Genomic DNA, 15,335 nt, shown 5'->3' with positions numbered 1-15,335 from the left:
CTCAAAAAGTTTTTTTGGGCATTCACAAATGTTCGATATGAGCCCCTTTAGTGATTCGGCAGACATCAAGCCGATACTCAAGTTCCTCATCAATGAGTTCGAAAGCATCGTTGATGCGAGCTCGCAGTTCTGGCACGTTTCTTGGTAGAGGAGGTTTAAACGCTGAATCTTTCACATAACCCCACAGAAAGAAATCGCATGGTGTTAAGTCGGGAGAGCGTGGAGGCCATGACATGAATTGCTGATCATGATCTCCACCACGACCGATCCATCGGTTTTCCAATCTCCTGTTTGAGAAATGCCGAACATCATGATGGAAGTGCGGTGGAGCACCATCCTGTTGAAAGATGAAGTCGGCGCTGTCAGTCTCCAGTTGTGGCATGAGCCAATTTTACAGCATGTCCAGATACACATTTTTTTTCGCAGAAGAAAAAGGGGCCGTAAACTTTAAACTGTGAGATTGCACAAAACACGTTAACTTTTGGTGAATTGCGAATTTGCTGCACGAATGCTTGAGGATTCTCTACCACCCAGATTCGCACATTGTGTCTGTTCACTTCACCATTAAGAAAAAATGTTGCTTCATCACTGAAAACAAGTTTCACACTGAACGCATCCTCTTCCATGAGCTGTTGCAACTGCACCGAAAATTCAAAGCATTTGACTTTGTCATCGGGTGTCAGGGCTTGTAGCAATTGTAAACGGTAAGGCTTCTGCTTTAGCCTTTTCCGTAAGATTTTCCAAACTGTCGGCTGTGGTACGTTTAGCTCCCTGCTTGCTTTATTCGTCGACTTCCGCGGGCTACGTGTGAAACTTGCCGCACGCGTTCCCGCGGGCTACGTGTGAAACTTGCCGCACGCGTTCAACCGTTTCTTCCCTCACTGCAGGCCGACCCATTGATTTCCCCTTACAGAGGCATCCAGAAGCTTTAAACTGCACATACCATAGCCGAATTGAGTTAGCAGTTGGTGGATCTTTGTTGAACTTCGTCCTGAAGTGTCGTTGCACTGTTATGACTGCCTGATGTGAGTGCATTTCAAGCACGACATACGCTTTCTCGGCTCCGGCCGCCATTTTGTCTCACTGCACTCTCGAGCGCTCTGGCAGCAGAAACCTGAAGTGTGGCTTCAGCCGAACAAAACTTTATGAGTTTTTCTACGTATCTGTAGTGTGTCGTGACCATATGTCAATGAATGGAGCTACAGTGAATTTATGAAATCGCTTCAGTCATTTGTAATAGCCCTGTATGTATACTGAAGCATTGAATTTAATTGATGGTAGAGGAAATCATTAAAATGCATCAAATGAAGCAGGCAAAAGGGACTAACAGACATCTAAAACATGAGATTGAGAGAGAGTATAAAATGGCTAAGCAGTAATAGCTAGAAATGAAAGGCTTTAGAAGCATGCATGACTAGGAGATGGATGGAATATGGCTATAAGAAAATTAAAGGGGCTCTTGGTGAAATGAGAAGCAGCTTTATTAATATCAAGAGTGTGTATAGCAAGCCAGTACTAAGCAAAGAAGAGAAATCTGGAAGGTGGAAGGAATGTATAGAAGGATCATATATGGGAAATTAATTTTAAGACAATATTGTAGAAAATGAAGAGAAAGTACATGAAAATTAAATGGGGGATGTGATACTGTGAGAGGTATTCACCAGAGCACTAACAGATATAAATCAAATCTAGTCCCCTAGAGTAGATGACATTCCCTCAGAATTATAGACACCTGTGGGAGAGCTAGCCAAGACAAAACTATTCCACCTGGCTTGCAAAATACAGAGTGTATCAAAAAGAATCATCTGATTTGGCACAACTATATTTCTGAAACTAATAAAAATATACAATGAATTTTGTTTTTGTTGAACGGGAAACTCAATAAGTTTTTTTTTTTTTTCAATATGCCCCCCTTGAGATGCATGGCATATGTCAATGCAGTATTCGAATTGAAGTGTGTCTTTTATAAACCCCCACAAGAAATAATCACATACAGTCAGGTCTAGTGACCTTGGAGGCCAGTATGTAAAGCTGAATCATTTGGTCCAGTATGACTAATCCATCATTCAGTAATCCTTTGATTTAAAAATTCCTCCACTTCAGATGCCAGTGTGGTGGTGCCCCATCCTGTCGGTAAATGAAGTTATTTGAATCAGTTTCCAACTGTGGGAAAAGAAAGTTCTCAAGCATTTCCAGATAGGTGCTTACTGTAACATTGTTCTCGGCAAACATAGTTGGACCATACACATTTTCCCATGAAACTGCACAAAACACATTTCATTTTGGGAGTCCCTCTCACATTGTACAACTTCATGTGGTTGTTCCATACCCCATATTCTCACATTATGATGGTTCACCTTTCCATTTAAATCGAATGTTACCTCATCACTAAATACTAAACTTGGAAGAAAACTGTCATCCTCCATCTTGCCAAGAACAAAATTACAGAAGTCCATATGTTCTTGTTTGTCACTTTCAAGAAGAGCTTGCAGTAGCTGAATTTTGTGTGGCTTCACGTGTAAATGTCAATGCAACACACTCCAGATGCTCATTGGGAGCATGTTGAGCTGTCGAGCTGCATGGCGAATAGATTTCTGTGGATTCCTTGTTAAACTTCGGTCGATGCATTTTATGTCTGTGTCAGACACTCGGGGGAAAGCCTGGCAATTTGCCTATACACAAACAACCTGTTCCTTGGAATTGTTCATGCCATTGTCTAATGCTCTGTGCTGTAGGAGCTAATATGATAGTCATGCTGAGCAGTTCTTACAGACCATCACTGCACAAAACATAGAACACAACACGCTTTCTGTCGTCCTGACACCATTTTTACTAGAATTGAAGTGGGCACACACTGCCGCTACCTAGTGGGAACTATGTAAAACTTGAGAGTTTGCTCTTTCAAACAGTTCACTCACAGATCTCAAATAACATAATAGTTATGATTTTTTTCAAATCAGAGGATTCTTTTTGATACACCCTATATATGAGGCAGATGAAATGTCCTCAGACATTTTGCAAAATGTAATAACTCAAATTCCAAAGAAGGCAGGTGCTGAGAGGTGTGATTACAGAACTATCAGTCATGGTTGCAAAATAATGACCCAAATTATTTACAGATGAATGAAAATCTGGTGTTAGCTGACCTAGGGCAAGGTAAGTTTGGACTCAAGGGAATTGTATGTGCACATGAGACTACTGACCCTTTGATTTATCTTCAAATGTACACTGAAAAAAGGCAAGCCTACATGTATAGCATTTCTTAATTTGAAGAAAGATTTTGACAATGTTCTCTGGAATAAACTCTTTGACATTCTGAAGGTGGCAAGGATAAAGTAGAGGGAGTGGGAGATTATCTAAAACTTGTACAGAAAAAAGACTGCAGTTCTAAGATTTGAAGGACTTGAAACAGAAGCTGTGATTGAGAAGGGAATGAGACAGGGTTGAAGCCTCTCCCTGATGTTATTCAATCTGTATGTTAAGCAAGGAGTAAGTAAAGCAAAGGAGAAATTTGGAAAGGGAATTAAAGTTCAGGAAGATGAAATAAAAAGTTTTAGTTTGCCAATGACACTGTCATTCTCTGAGAGTGTGAGAACACAAATGAAGCTGGTCGTCTGCACGCAGACTTCATTTTTAGCCTGACACAATTATATGTGCCTAATGGTGCACACAGAGGATGCTGTTTAACTTATAAGTTGCTGCATTAGTACCTGCATGAGTAAACTGTCTCATACATGCTGGCTACTCTGCAATCTTTCTCAGACCATTTTATAGAAACCATTCAGTAAAAAAATTTGATGCTTCCACATCCTATAGTCTCAGTTGTCAGCTTAATGGTAAACTCCCTGTATCTTTGTTAACAGTCATAGTTATTGTAATATGTCAAAATTAAGTAACTCACTACATGAAATTTCAATAGTTTACAAAGAAAATATTACTTTCATCAGTTTATGTTTAGTTCATGTTGGGTCTTATTTTGCTGTATATGATATTTATGTAACACACTCAATTTTTCTTTAAACTTAGGGAAGATCTATATATGTCTCCAATCTGGAGAAATTAGTTTGTGTGTAGTACTCTTAGTTCTGTGTGTGTGCACAAGCAATTCAGTGAGAGTAACTATTCATAAGATCCAACATATTTTCTGTCAAATGAGATAGGTTTTTTTTTTAGCACTGAATATGTTTTTTCTCTTCATCTTTCATCTCTTCATCTTTCATATCTGTGATCACTTATGTTTTGAAAGTGCTCAGGACAGACACAAACTGTGCAACAATTTCCTCCAGAGATGCATAGATATTCCTTAATGGTGACTAATTCTGAACAAGTCTGTCAATTTCCAAACAACTGCCTATGCCAAAAAGTACATCATTAGTGAAAATATAAATACAAAATGTTAAAATATATAAAAATTCTCAATCATCCTGTAGGTACAGCTCACAATCATTATAATAACTGTGTGATACCTGCATATTTATAAAGACATTAGAAAATAATTGCAATAAAATATAAAAGACTTTGTCCTGTTCTTGTAGTATACATTTGAACTGTCTGCCCATGACTGAATTTACTTCCATCACTAGTCAACTTAGCAAATGTAGTTGAGTGTATGTGACAGACACCATCAGTGTTCAATATGTGTTCAAGTGTGCTGATCGTGCCACAGCTCTGGAGCATCTCCACTTATTTCAAATAGTACGTTCAGTGTGTGCCTCTCAGTTTCACATATACACTTACATGCAAATATTACAAATTTTCCTTTTTTAAAAACTTGTGAAATTCTTCCAATGTTTATAAAAAGTAGTTGTAACATTACACCACCATGCGATGACTCCGAGTGCATGAGTGTATTTGACCCCATTTATTGGACCCATCGGTACTCCTTGTCTCGATGAGATAAATGTTGAGCTCTGTCTTTCTGTTGATGTTTAACTTTGTAGTTCCTGTTCTACTTTTTGCATTAAAGTTGCCTCATAATTTGCAGCTTTTGTTAATCTACTTTCTTTGAGTTTTGTGTAAATCACTTCACCATTTTTCTTGTGCAGTATTTTGTATTTTTTACTCTAGCTTAATGGTGGCCTGTCATTTTTAATCCAATAATTTGTAACATCATTTTAATATAAAAATCCCAAATTTTACAGGTGCTTATAATTCAGTACTGATTAAACCCACACATCAGAAGAAAATATCAAAATTAACACAACTGAAGTTAATTGATATGAAAGGAAATGTGGTACAGGAGATCAATCTTGAGCCTGTATCTAAAAAGAAACATCTGTACCGTGGGTTTTTCATGCCACCGAATGAATTATTTTATCTTGAGGTAAATTCTGATGTGTGTGTCTGTGTGTGTGTGTGTGTGTGTGTGTATGTATGTGTGTGTGTGTGTGTGTGTGTGTGTGTGTGTGTGTGTTTGTTTGCTTTAAAATGTCTACATTTGTCTGTGTGAATTGCCTTATAATATATACAATCATGAGTAATTGGATTTGAAGGAACTGCTCCGTCTTGTGAGTGTGTCATGTCACCTTGATGAATGGAGCAGTTCAACACAGCATATGACTGATATGTAATCACCCATTTCAATGGCAGTATGGATACAATGCACAATATCTGCCTATTTGATTGTCCACTGAACATGGATGCATGATACATGGGACACCATCTTCCAACCTGTACCACTATCATACACAAAACTAGTTCAAAACACACACGATCTAAAACTGTCACCTTAAAGTATTCACATTATACCAGCTTTTGTTCTTTAGCTAGCAGGCAAATAAATGTTTCTTTGTTGTAAGATACTAGGTTCCACTGCCTGGTCCTATGTTGCTAAATGCAGCACGTATCTTATGGAGACCATTTAACTGCTCACTGTTTATATTGCACCAGAGCATAACTTATGAGTGCAATAATACTGATAAATTGTTGCTTTAATGCCCAGGCGAGGTTTTCCTTTCGCAAATGAATTCTTACATACATTTTCTTTTCAAACTGATCTTCACCAGATATTTTGAGATACCAGTAACTGGAAACTCATTACATTTTCATTATTTATTTGCAGAAAAAAGCTATTTCAAACTGTCTCTGATAAAATACTTCATCTGGGTCCAAATAACATCTGTTAGGTAATTCTGAGTTTTCACACATTGAGGCAGATTTCACACCTGTATTCACATTTATTACAAATATGAATTTCTCATGTATCTCCATCTAAGTGCACTGTCTGACCAAAAAAGTTAAACACAACGAAGATGTTGTTGGATGTCAATATAACTTCGTACACATACACTGTTGGTGAGTATGTAAATGATTAATGTTGCAGTGCTCTGTGTCAGACAGAATGCCAACCAGATTGTATTAGTTTAGTGTCGTAACCAAGGCCTTGTAAGGTTAATGAGAGGGTACCCCCACCCCCCCCCCCCACCCCCACCCCGCCCCCCAGTCTGGGGGCGGGGGGAGTATCATATATATTAAAAGCTATATATTTTCAAATTGTTTACAAAACAACCATATCCCCTTCAAAATACTCTCCATTACAGCTAATACAATTGTACTCCAGTGAGACAGTGTTAGCAGCACCACTGGTTGAAGACTAGCAGTATCCGGGCCACAGAATTACCACCCCAGTGTAGGTTTCCATTAACAACACAATACAAATGGCTGTGTTTTGAGTGACGCTGTGACTAGAAAGCACAGACTGCTGATGAATGTCATCACATTGTATTCAGTGATGAATCATGGTCCTTAACCAGCCTAGATGACCATTATTGGCTGGTATGGCAGCAGTGATGTTATTCCTAGTGTCGTGGTGTGGGGATCGTTGGATGCGAGTTCAGTTCATGGCTGGTAGTGATTGAGGGAACTTTGACAGCACAACTTCACATACAACATTATTGTGGTGCCATTTTTCAAGAGGATAATGCTTGTCCATACATATGACATGTGTCTATGAACTGTGTGAAATTGAGGTACTCCCATGGCCAGCAAGATTGCCAGACCTATCCCTCATAGAACGTGTTGGGACCAGCTCAGACATCTACTACACCCCGGGTACAGTACTGAATATATCAAGGATCTGTTTGGTGCCACAATGGGTTTATGAAAACCTACTCAAATGAATCACTGGGTGCATCCAGGACAGAGGGGTTGCAACATCATGCTGATAAGTGAGCTTATTCTGCCAAATTCTTTGTAAATTTGACTTGATTGTGTAATCACTGAAATAACTTTACATACTCCACCTTTCTGGGAGCTTCACATTTTTAGCCAGTCATAATAGTTTGAATTGGGAAAACTGCTGCCGCTTTAGGCACTGGCATGGCCAGCAATGCATGGGCGATGATAATTGTGGATTGTAACAGTGGGTAAAGGGAGCATGGTGCAACAAATCCCTTGCCATTTCAATACTGGGCCACAAAAGTGATGAGCAGTCATTTCATATAGCAACATTTGTTTCATACTGGGTACAGAAGCCATTACATATGCCTCTGCTCATGATGTATCACAGGGCACAGAGATAAGCAAAACACCACCGTTGGATTCTTAAATTGTGATGGAAGATCACTGGGCTGATTCTTAATCATACACAATGGTACACATTAATATTAGATGTACCTAACACCACATGATGTGCTACTTTCTGCATGCCAATAAGGCCTTTTTCAGGCAAGTGCTGAAGGTATTTTGGTGTCAGAGGTGTTTACAAAGGATATGTCTGCACTATCGTCTCTTACCAATGCAACAATCTGCTGTCTGATTCAGTTCACCTGTTAGCCCACAGAACACTGCAGAAAACCTATACCTTCATCGATTTCATGGGTATGAGAGTACTTGTATGACCTGGTTACCTGGTCCCAGTGCTATTCAGCACAATATGTACACAAAACCTGCCAATCTCAATCAATTATAAGTGATAGTTGAGCAGGATTTTAGTGTCTTAAGGAGCCCATCCCATGAAGTGTTGCCACCATCTTCAGTGGTAAAGAGGGTGCTTCATACTACTAGGGTGGTGCATGTGATTCAGTTGTTCGTGATTGGTTGTAATGTGTGGAGTGAATTAAAGAATAAAATTTTACAAAACAATTTTATTATTGATATAGGAATCTTGATCTCTACATAAATCATTTATGTTGTAAGTGTATTTTATTTTCAGATAAATGGTATCGACAAAGATGGATTCCCCATAAAGCGAATAACACCGACAGCAATAGAGGGGCAAGAGCCAGGTATGCAGCTCATAAGTGTCATAAACTCTCTTAATATTATTTCTTCCCTTATAACAACAGTCACCATTTTTACTGTTGTAATTCAACTACAGATTTCCAATATTAGTCTGCTCTGGCAGTTGGTTTCATTTTCCAATTGATTACCTGTTTTCTTGCCATTGATTGGACCTTTTTGATGAGGTACAGTTCCACAGGTTTCATGATAAATTATCCAGTTGGCTAAAATGGTTGTGAAGAACAAAATAATTGTAATTTGTTTGTATAAACATGCGTGTTTGGTTTCAATCTACAGTAAGGCCATTTTCAAGATGTAACATTACCTGAAAAATGAGTGGATATCGGCATTGTGAAAACAATGATCAACATACTGAAAATTTTTTCAATGATTTTATGCTTTTGGTTTATGCATGTTATTAATATTCTACTGATTGTTATTTTAAATAGCATATTTGAAGGGCGCAGACAGTGAAATAAGGTAAAACAGACCACTTTGAACAAGAGCAGTTTTGTTCACCATTTTTATCCTGTAGTTACGGAGTAACTCACTTTCTAACTATGGATAAACTGATACATAGTAGCATATCTTCTGTGTGTGTGTGTGTGTGTGTGTGTGTGTGTGTGTGTGTGTGTGTGTGTGTGTGTGTGTGTTTGGGAAGCACTCCTCCTTATATATTACCTGACTAAAAAATAATGAACGAAGTACAAGATTCTTATGATTATGAAGAATGAATATTGGATGAACATTGAAGTCATTTCAGTTAAGCAAACATTGACCACAAGAGTTTTAACTTTTTCCTTCTGCATAGTTTGATTATGTACATGACACTACTTCATGGCACATTATACACTCCTGGAAATTGAAATAAGAACACCGTGAATTCATTGTCCCAGGAAGGGGAAACTTTATTGACACATTCCTGGGGTCAGATACATCACATGATCACACTGACAGAACCACAGGCACATAGACACAGGCAACAGAGCATGCACAATGTCGGCACTAGTACAGTGTATATCCACCTTTCGCAGCAATGCAGGCTGCTATTCTCCCATGGAGACGATCGTAGAGATGCTGGATGTAGTCCTGTGGAACGGCTTGCCGTGCCATTTCCACCTGGCGCCTCAGTTGGACCAGCGTTCGTGCTGGACGTGCAGACCACGTGAGACGACACTTCATCCAGTCCCAAACATGCTCAATGGGGGACAGATCCGGAGATCTTGCTAGCCAGGGTAGTTGACTTACACCTTCTAGAGCACGTTGGGTGGCACGGGATACATGCAGACGTGCATTGTCCTGTTGGAACAGCAAGTTCCCTTGCCGGTCTAGGAATGGTAGAACGATGGGTTCGATGACGGTTTGGATGTACCGTGCACTATTCAGTGTCCCCTCGACGATCACCAGTGGTGTACGGCCAGTGTAGGAGATCGCTCCCCACACCATGATGCCGGGTGTTGGTCCTGTGTGCCTCGGTCGTATGCAGTCCTGATTGTGGCGCTCACCTGCACGGCGCCAAACACGCATACGACCATCATTGGCACCAAGGCAGAAGCGACTCTCATCGCTGAAGACGACACATCTCCATTCGTCCCTCCATTCACGCCTGTCGCGACACCACTGGAGGTGGGCTGCACGATGTTGGGGCGTGAGCGGAAGACGGCCTAATGGTGTGCGGGACGGTAGCCCAGCTTCATGGAGACGGTTGCGAATGGTCCTCGCCGATACCCCAGGAGCAACAGTGTCCCTAATTTGCTGGGAAGTGGCGGTGCGGTCCCCTACGGCACTGCGTAGGATCCTACGGTCTTGGCGTGCATCCGTGCGTCGCTGCGGTCCGGTCCCAGGTCAACGGGCACGTGCACCTTCCGCCGACCACTGGCGACAACATCGATGTACTGTGGAGACCTCACGCCCCACGTGTTGAGCAATTCGGCGGTACGTCCACCCGGCCTCCCGCATGCCCACTATATGCCCTCGCTCAAAGTCCATCAACTGCACATACGGTTCACGTCCACGCTGTCGCGGCATGCTACCAGTGTTAAAGACTGCGATGGAGCTCCGTATGCCATGGCAAACTGGCTGACACTGACGGCGGCGGTGCACAAATGCTGCGCAGCTAGCGCCATTCGACGGCCAACACCGCGGTTCCTGGTGGGTCCGCTGTGCCGTGCGTGTGATCATTGCTTGTACAGCCCTCTCGCAATGTCCGGAGCAAGTATGGTGGGTCTGACACACTGGTGTCAAAGTGTTCTTTTTTCCATTTCCAGGAGTGTATATGTATGTGAAATCACCATGAGAGTATGCACATTCAATTCAAAGATATTCTATGTAACTCTTTGACAGCTGCTGATATTGTAGGTTACGCTTTTTATTTACACTGTGAATAGCAACAGGCCATTCACCCTTCTAGATGTCTCATACACAAACACTTTATCTATAAAATATCAACAGATATTAGTGCCTAACGTTCCTTGGAGGCAACAAATTCATCATCTAACTTTCAATATGCTGTTTACATTTTCCTGCATACTTTAGTTGGAGAGAACAAAAAATATTTCACCTGATTATATATGTGTTTGTTTTTACAATAAGATGGTGAGAATCGGAAAAAACATTATAGGCGGAAGGTTAGGTCACAAAAGAAACACTAAGTGTATGGCAGTAGCTTGAAGTAGTAAAGGTAAATCAAAACTGCAGTTCTAATTCCAGGTATTGAACTGAAGGCAGTTGGCTCTTGAAAGAAATATCACAAGAACCAGGACAGTGACAAAACAGTGAAGTCTCATAAGTGGTTAGAGTTGGCGGTGAAATTAATACTTGTCCAAGGCCTTTAATTGTGTATGTCAAGACACTCTTTCAGGAAAGCTTAAGTTGTATATAGAATATGGAATAAAACACCAGTTTTAAGAACAGGATCTTCAACAAGAGCCAATTCTCCCTGGAAGCACATATGTTGAGCACACACAAATGTAGACATTGAGTTGAATGACCTGTCTCAGATGAGACTGCTTCTGTTTGTGCATACATAGCATGTTTTACCAAGTTCAAATATTTCATAAATAAATGAGTTACAGGACCTTCCAAAAATTACAAATATTAAATGATGAGTAATTATAGGAGACAGGTATCAAACCAGAGACACACACCTCATCAGACACTGACAACTTCCCATACACAATGATGGATGATACACAACATACAACATTGCGCCCCATCCATGAAAACAGTTGCCCACTGTTTCAGAGTTTACTATAACTTCTTGAATCCAGATCTAGTCAGTGGTCCTTCATGTGGTGGTGCTGTTACATCCTAGTGTTCTTCATGTTTTCATGCCCATATGATCCCAGCAACATTCAGATGAAGTTACTTCCATCAATTGCAATCATTGGGTAGGTCTTGATATACCTTGTACCATTTACTGGCACTTCAGGGCAATGGTAGGTCCTTGTGCATAAATGATATCTCTGCATTTCTGTCTCATTGATGTAGAATCCTCATTCTCAACTTTGTAAGTGATGTCTGACAAGTGACATAGGATTCAATATGTGCTAATGTAGCCCTTTGATAATGTTTCTGATATCCTGACCTTTCACATAGATGTAAAAATCTCTAAAAGGTTGTGGCAGTCTCTCCTCCTTTATTTATTCTTTGTTTGCTGATTGTTGTACTCGGTGTCAGTGTACTGCATTGCTAAACTGGCTGAAAAATGGGTTGTGAACTCTGACACTGACTACTTTAAATGATGTAGCTGACAGATGCACAGTTACATTTTACAGTACCTTAATTTTCAATTTTCACTTTGCACAGCCCCCAATGATACACAGTTATATGGCCAGTGTGCTTTTATTTAACCTTCAATTAGCCTCATTAATAGTTTGCAGGCAAAACTCTATGTACTGCTGTAACAGTTTGCTGTTGAACATCTACGAGCAGTAAAAACATAACCACAAAGTTCACAGTTCTTGAAGAATAATCAGGTACATATGGAGCAGATACTGTCATCATTTTCACACATGCCCTAATTGTTTGACAGTTATTCCACAGTTAATTTCAAGCATTTTTGTTGTTATAACCAGTACAGGTTACTCGTCAGAAACTCATGGGCTGACTGTCTTGTGACCAAAAATCTAACCCTTATCTATATCATCACTGAAACTACACATTGTTCGAAGTTAAATTTACAGAAATTACATTTAGGACTTAACTCATTAAATTAACTGAATAAATCGAAAAATTGGTTCTTTTTAGCAGTTTCTTCTACTATGAGGTTTAGGCCAAATTATTTGTTTAAATCATGAAATTAACAAATATAGTTATGAAAAAAATACTTTTGACAAAATTGTTAATTGCTTTGGAATCAATGAAGGGCTGGTTTTGCCAACATGTTTTTGAATAGAGCCAATAGATCCTTTAAAATTACTATTAGTTTTTCCTCCAAATGTTTATACTTAGTGCAGAATTTACATTTGTTTTTATGTCAACAATAGAATTTATGTTATGAAACAATTACTGATTTTGCCCTATAATGAAAGATATTAACCAGTAATAGACAAAATAAATTAGAAAACCAATTACATACATAAAACTAAGCACAAAATTAGATCTGGTGTTATATTCTTTAAATCTGAGGGCCAACCTTTCTCTTTTATGAAAATACAGTTTATATTCATTTATGTCAATGGTAAATTGTAAAAAGTGAAAAAACGAATTTAAGGAGGCAGATGGCAAAACAAGAAGGGAATTAAAATTATCCCAGCTTGCTTCGTCACAAGGTCACCTCAGTTGTTTTTTGACATCCCTTTTAGTAGCAGCTTCTCAGCTGTGGATGAGGGAAATATCAAGCAATTTGTAGTGTCTTTTTTTCTGTGTTGCTTGTGAATTTCATGATAGGCAGTATCATGTCCTGGTGTGTCTGTTTATCACTATGCATCAAAAATATATTTGCCAATATGTTATTAAAATGTTCCATGAGGCCACTCGTGTGTGGGTGGTAGGGTGTATACACTCTGGGACAATCAGGAAAAACCTGGGTATTTTCTAACCTTTGAGAAAACTGGGAAAACATGGGAATTTTTTTAGAATTCCAGGAATTTTTCATCATTTTAGTTTTCAGTGTATTTTTTGTAATTTTCAGTGGTAAGAACTGATGATCTAACAATGAATTTTAATTTAGCTCACTACTGCAGAATAGTATTCAGCAATAAAACATAAATGAGAGAAAAATGCCAAAATAAAACTTAAGTTGCAAAGAAAATGCTCCATTTACAACAATAAAACACAGTGCATACACAAACGTCTACTGACAGCAACATGTGTCAAATGCTTTAAGACAAAGACTATGCAATACTTCATAAAAACAAACTGCTTTCGATAAGTGTGACTTCACAACTGTTTACATTTCTAACAGGCTGCAGGGAAATATTGCGAATGGAGGTATGAGGAGCATTACTTTCAAAATAAATTTCCTTTTACACTAGGTTGAATTATGTTAGATGTTAGTATGTGTGATGGATTTCTTAAATCGTGGAGTGTTCTACTCTCATTCAACGATTAATGGTTTGAGGAGCATTCACTTAGAAAAATTTTGGACCAAAAAGACCTGACATTTATGTCCTTATTTAAAATTTTACTGCACATTTGTGTTTTATATATCTTAAATGATAACACATGCATAAAGAGATCTCTGCTATATTTGAAGCTTAGCTTTTCTTGCAGCTAGACTCTATGTATATTAATTTAAACCATTACCTTTTCCTATTTTTGCATTTGCACAGCTTAACAGTGATGTTGCTGTGGGCTGACTACATCATATGTCCTATCCTCCAAATATCAGCTGTCATTGGCTGGTGAGATCATGTGATGTGAGCTGTCATTGGCTGAAAGAACACATTGCTATCTCAATTTCAGTGCTTCAGAAGCTAAGGTGCTGTTATTTTTGTATTTATACTTTTTTCATATGAAAATGCAGTGTACATGTTACAGCACATCAAAGGTCTTTTTTCTAAGGTGCCTGAATGTTCTGCACTAGTGTATAAAACAATTACCATTCAAAGGACTGAGAAGTATCCCAGTTCTGAGGGAAAGTATACTGTCACTTGACACAAAAAAAGTATATTTTCACCTGGTAAAAAGTGTCCTATTAACTGGGATATCAGGAAAAAAATCTGGGAATTTTTTTTCCTTGTCCATGTGTACACCCTGAAATGTCATCCTCCCATTTTTATGATCTACAGTTGATAGGCTACAGCTATTTAGTTTGTTCAATATTGATTGACCTTGTCAGGGGACACCACCTTATCGAAGGCACTGTCAGTGCCAGATGGAAGGGTCACGTGCCCTGACAAAGTCAAGGACTGTGTTGGTGGTTGCATAGCTGTTGGTAGGGTCACCTAAGCTGGAATTATCTTGACATAGGAACCAAAAAATGTGTGTCCCATAATGTAGTGCAGGCAGTGCTCTAGATGCGTGATGAAGCCAGGTTCCCTAAAGGAGTGAACCTGATACAAGTCCTGTCCTCCAGGCTGGGTTTGGGCTTGGGGCTGATAACCCCATACTAACTAAATTCAGTAAAAGAAAGGGTATTTTTAAAACTAAACAGAAGCCTCAAATACTGGATGGGAAATACATATCATGACCCTGGCAAAGGAAATGGAGGAAGGATTTGACAGTAGTAATATGGAATGTGAGGATGGTGCTTCAGCCTGGAAAAATTAAAGACATAGCCAATGAAATCTTAATATTTCAGCATGATGTTGTAGGGCTACAGGAAACTGGCCAATTTGAAACATGGCTTATAATAACCAGGAAAGCTAGAGAAAGCTTATTAGAATTTGAAACCACTCATGAAAGAATGTGCAGATTTAGAATAGGAGGAAAATTTAGGAACATACCAGTTGTAAGTGCACATGTGCCAACAGTGGAAAAGGCAAATATAATAAAAGAACAGCTCTATGAAGATCTGGGAAAAGTATGTTTTGCAGTATGTAGGTATGACTGGATGTTATTTATGAGATTTGAATGCAAAAATTCAGAGGAGTGAGCATCAACACCAAGTCTCTGGACAACAGTGCATGAAGAAAACAATGAGGATGGAGATCTTGCTGTGACAGTTCGCA

At 39.2% G+C, this 15,335-nt stretch overlaps 1 protein-coding gene across 1 annotated transcript in view; it reads left to right on the top strand.

The window, feature by feature from the left end:
• LOC126470270 (hemicentin-1-like) overlaps positions 1-15,335 on the top strand; it is an 808,493-nt gene that overhangs the window by 179,645 nt on the left and 613,513 nt on the right. The window contains exons 6-7 of the mRNA XM_050098010.1: positions 5,142-5,323; positions 8,153-8,225. Of these exons, the coding sequence (XP_049953967.1) occupies positions 5,142-5,323; positions 8,153-8,225 (255 nt within the window). The remainder of the gene's footprint in view (positions 1-5,141; positions 5,324-8,152; positions 8,226-15,335) is intronic.

The sequence above is a fragment of the Schistocerca serialis genome, chromosome 3, assembly GCF_023864345.2.
Source record: "Schistocerca serialis cubense isolate TAMUIC-IGC-003099 chromosome 3, iqSchSeri2.2, whole genome shotgun sequence".
Lineage (NCBI taxonomy): Eukaryota > Metazoa > Arthropoda > Insecta > Orthoptera > Acrididae > Schistocerca > Schistocerca serialis.
The sequence above is the reverse complement of the archived record's forward strand: the minus strand, read 5'-3'. Positions and strand labels throughout refer to the sequence as shown.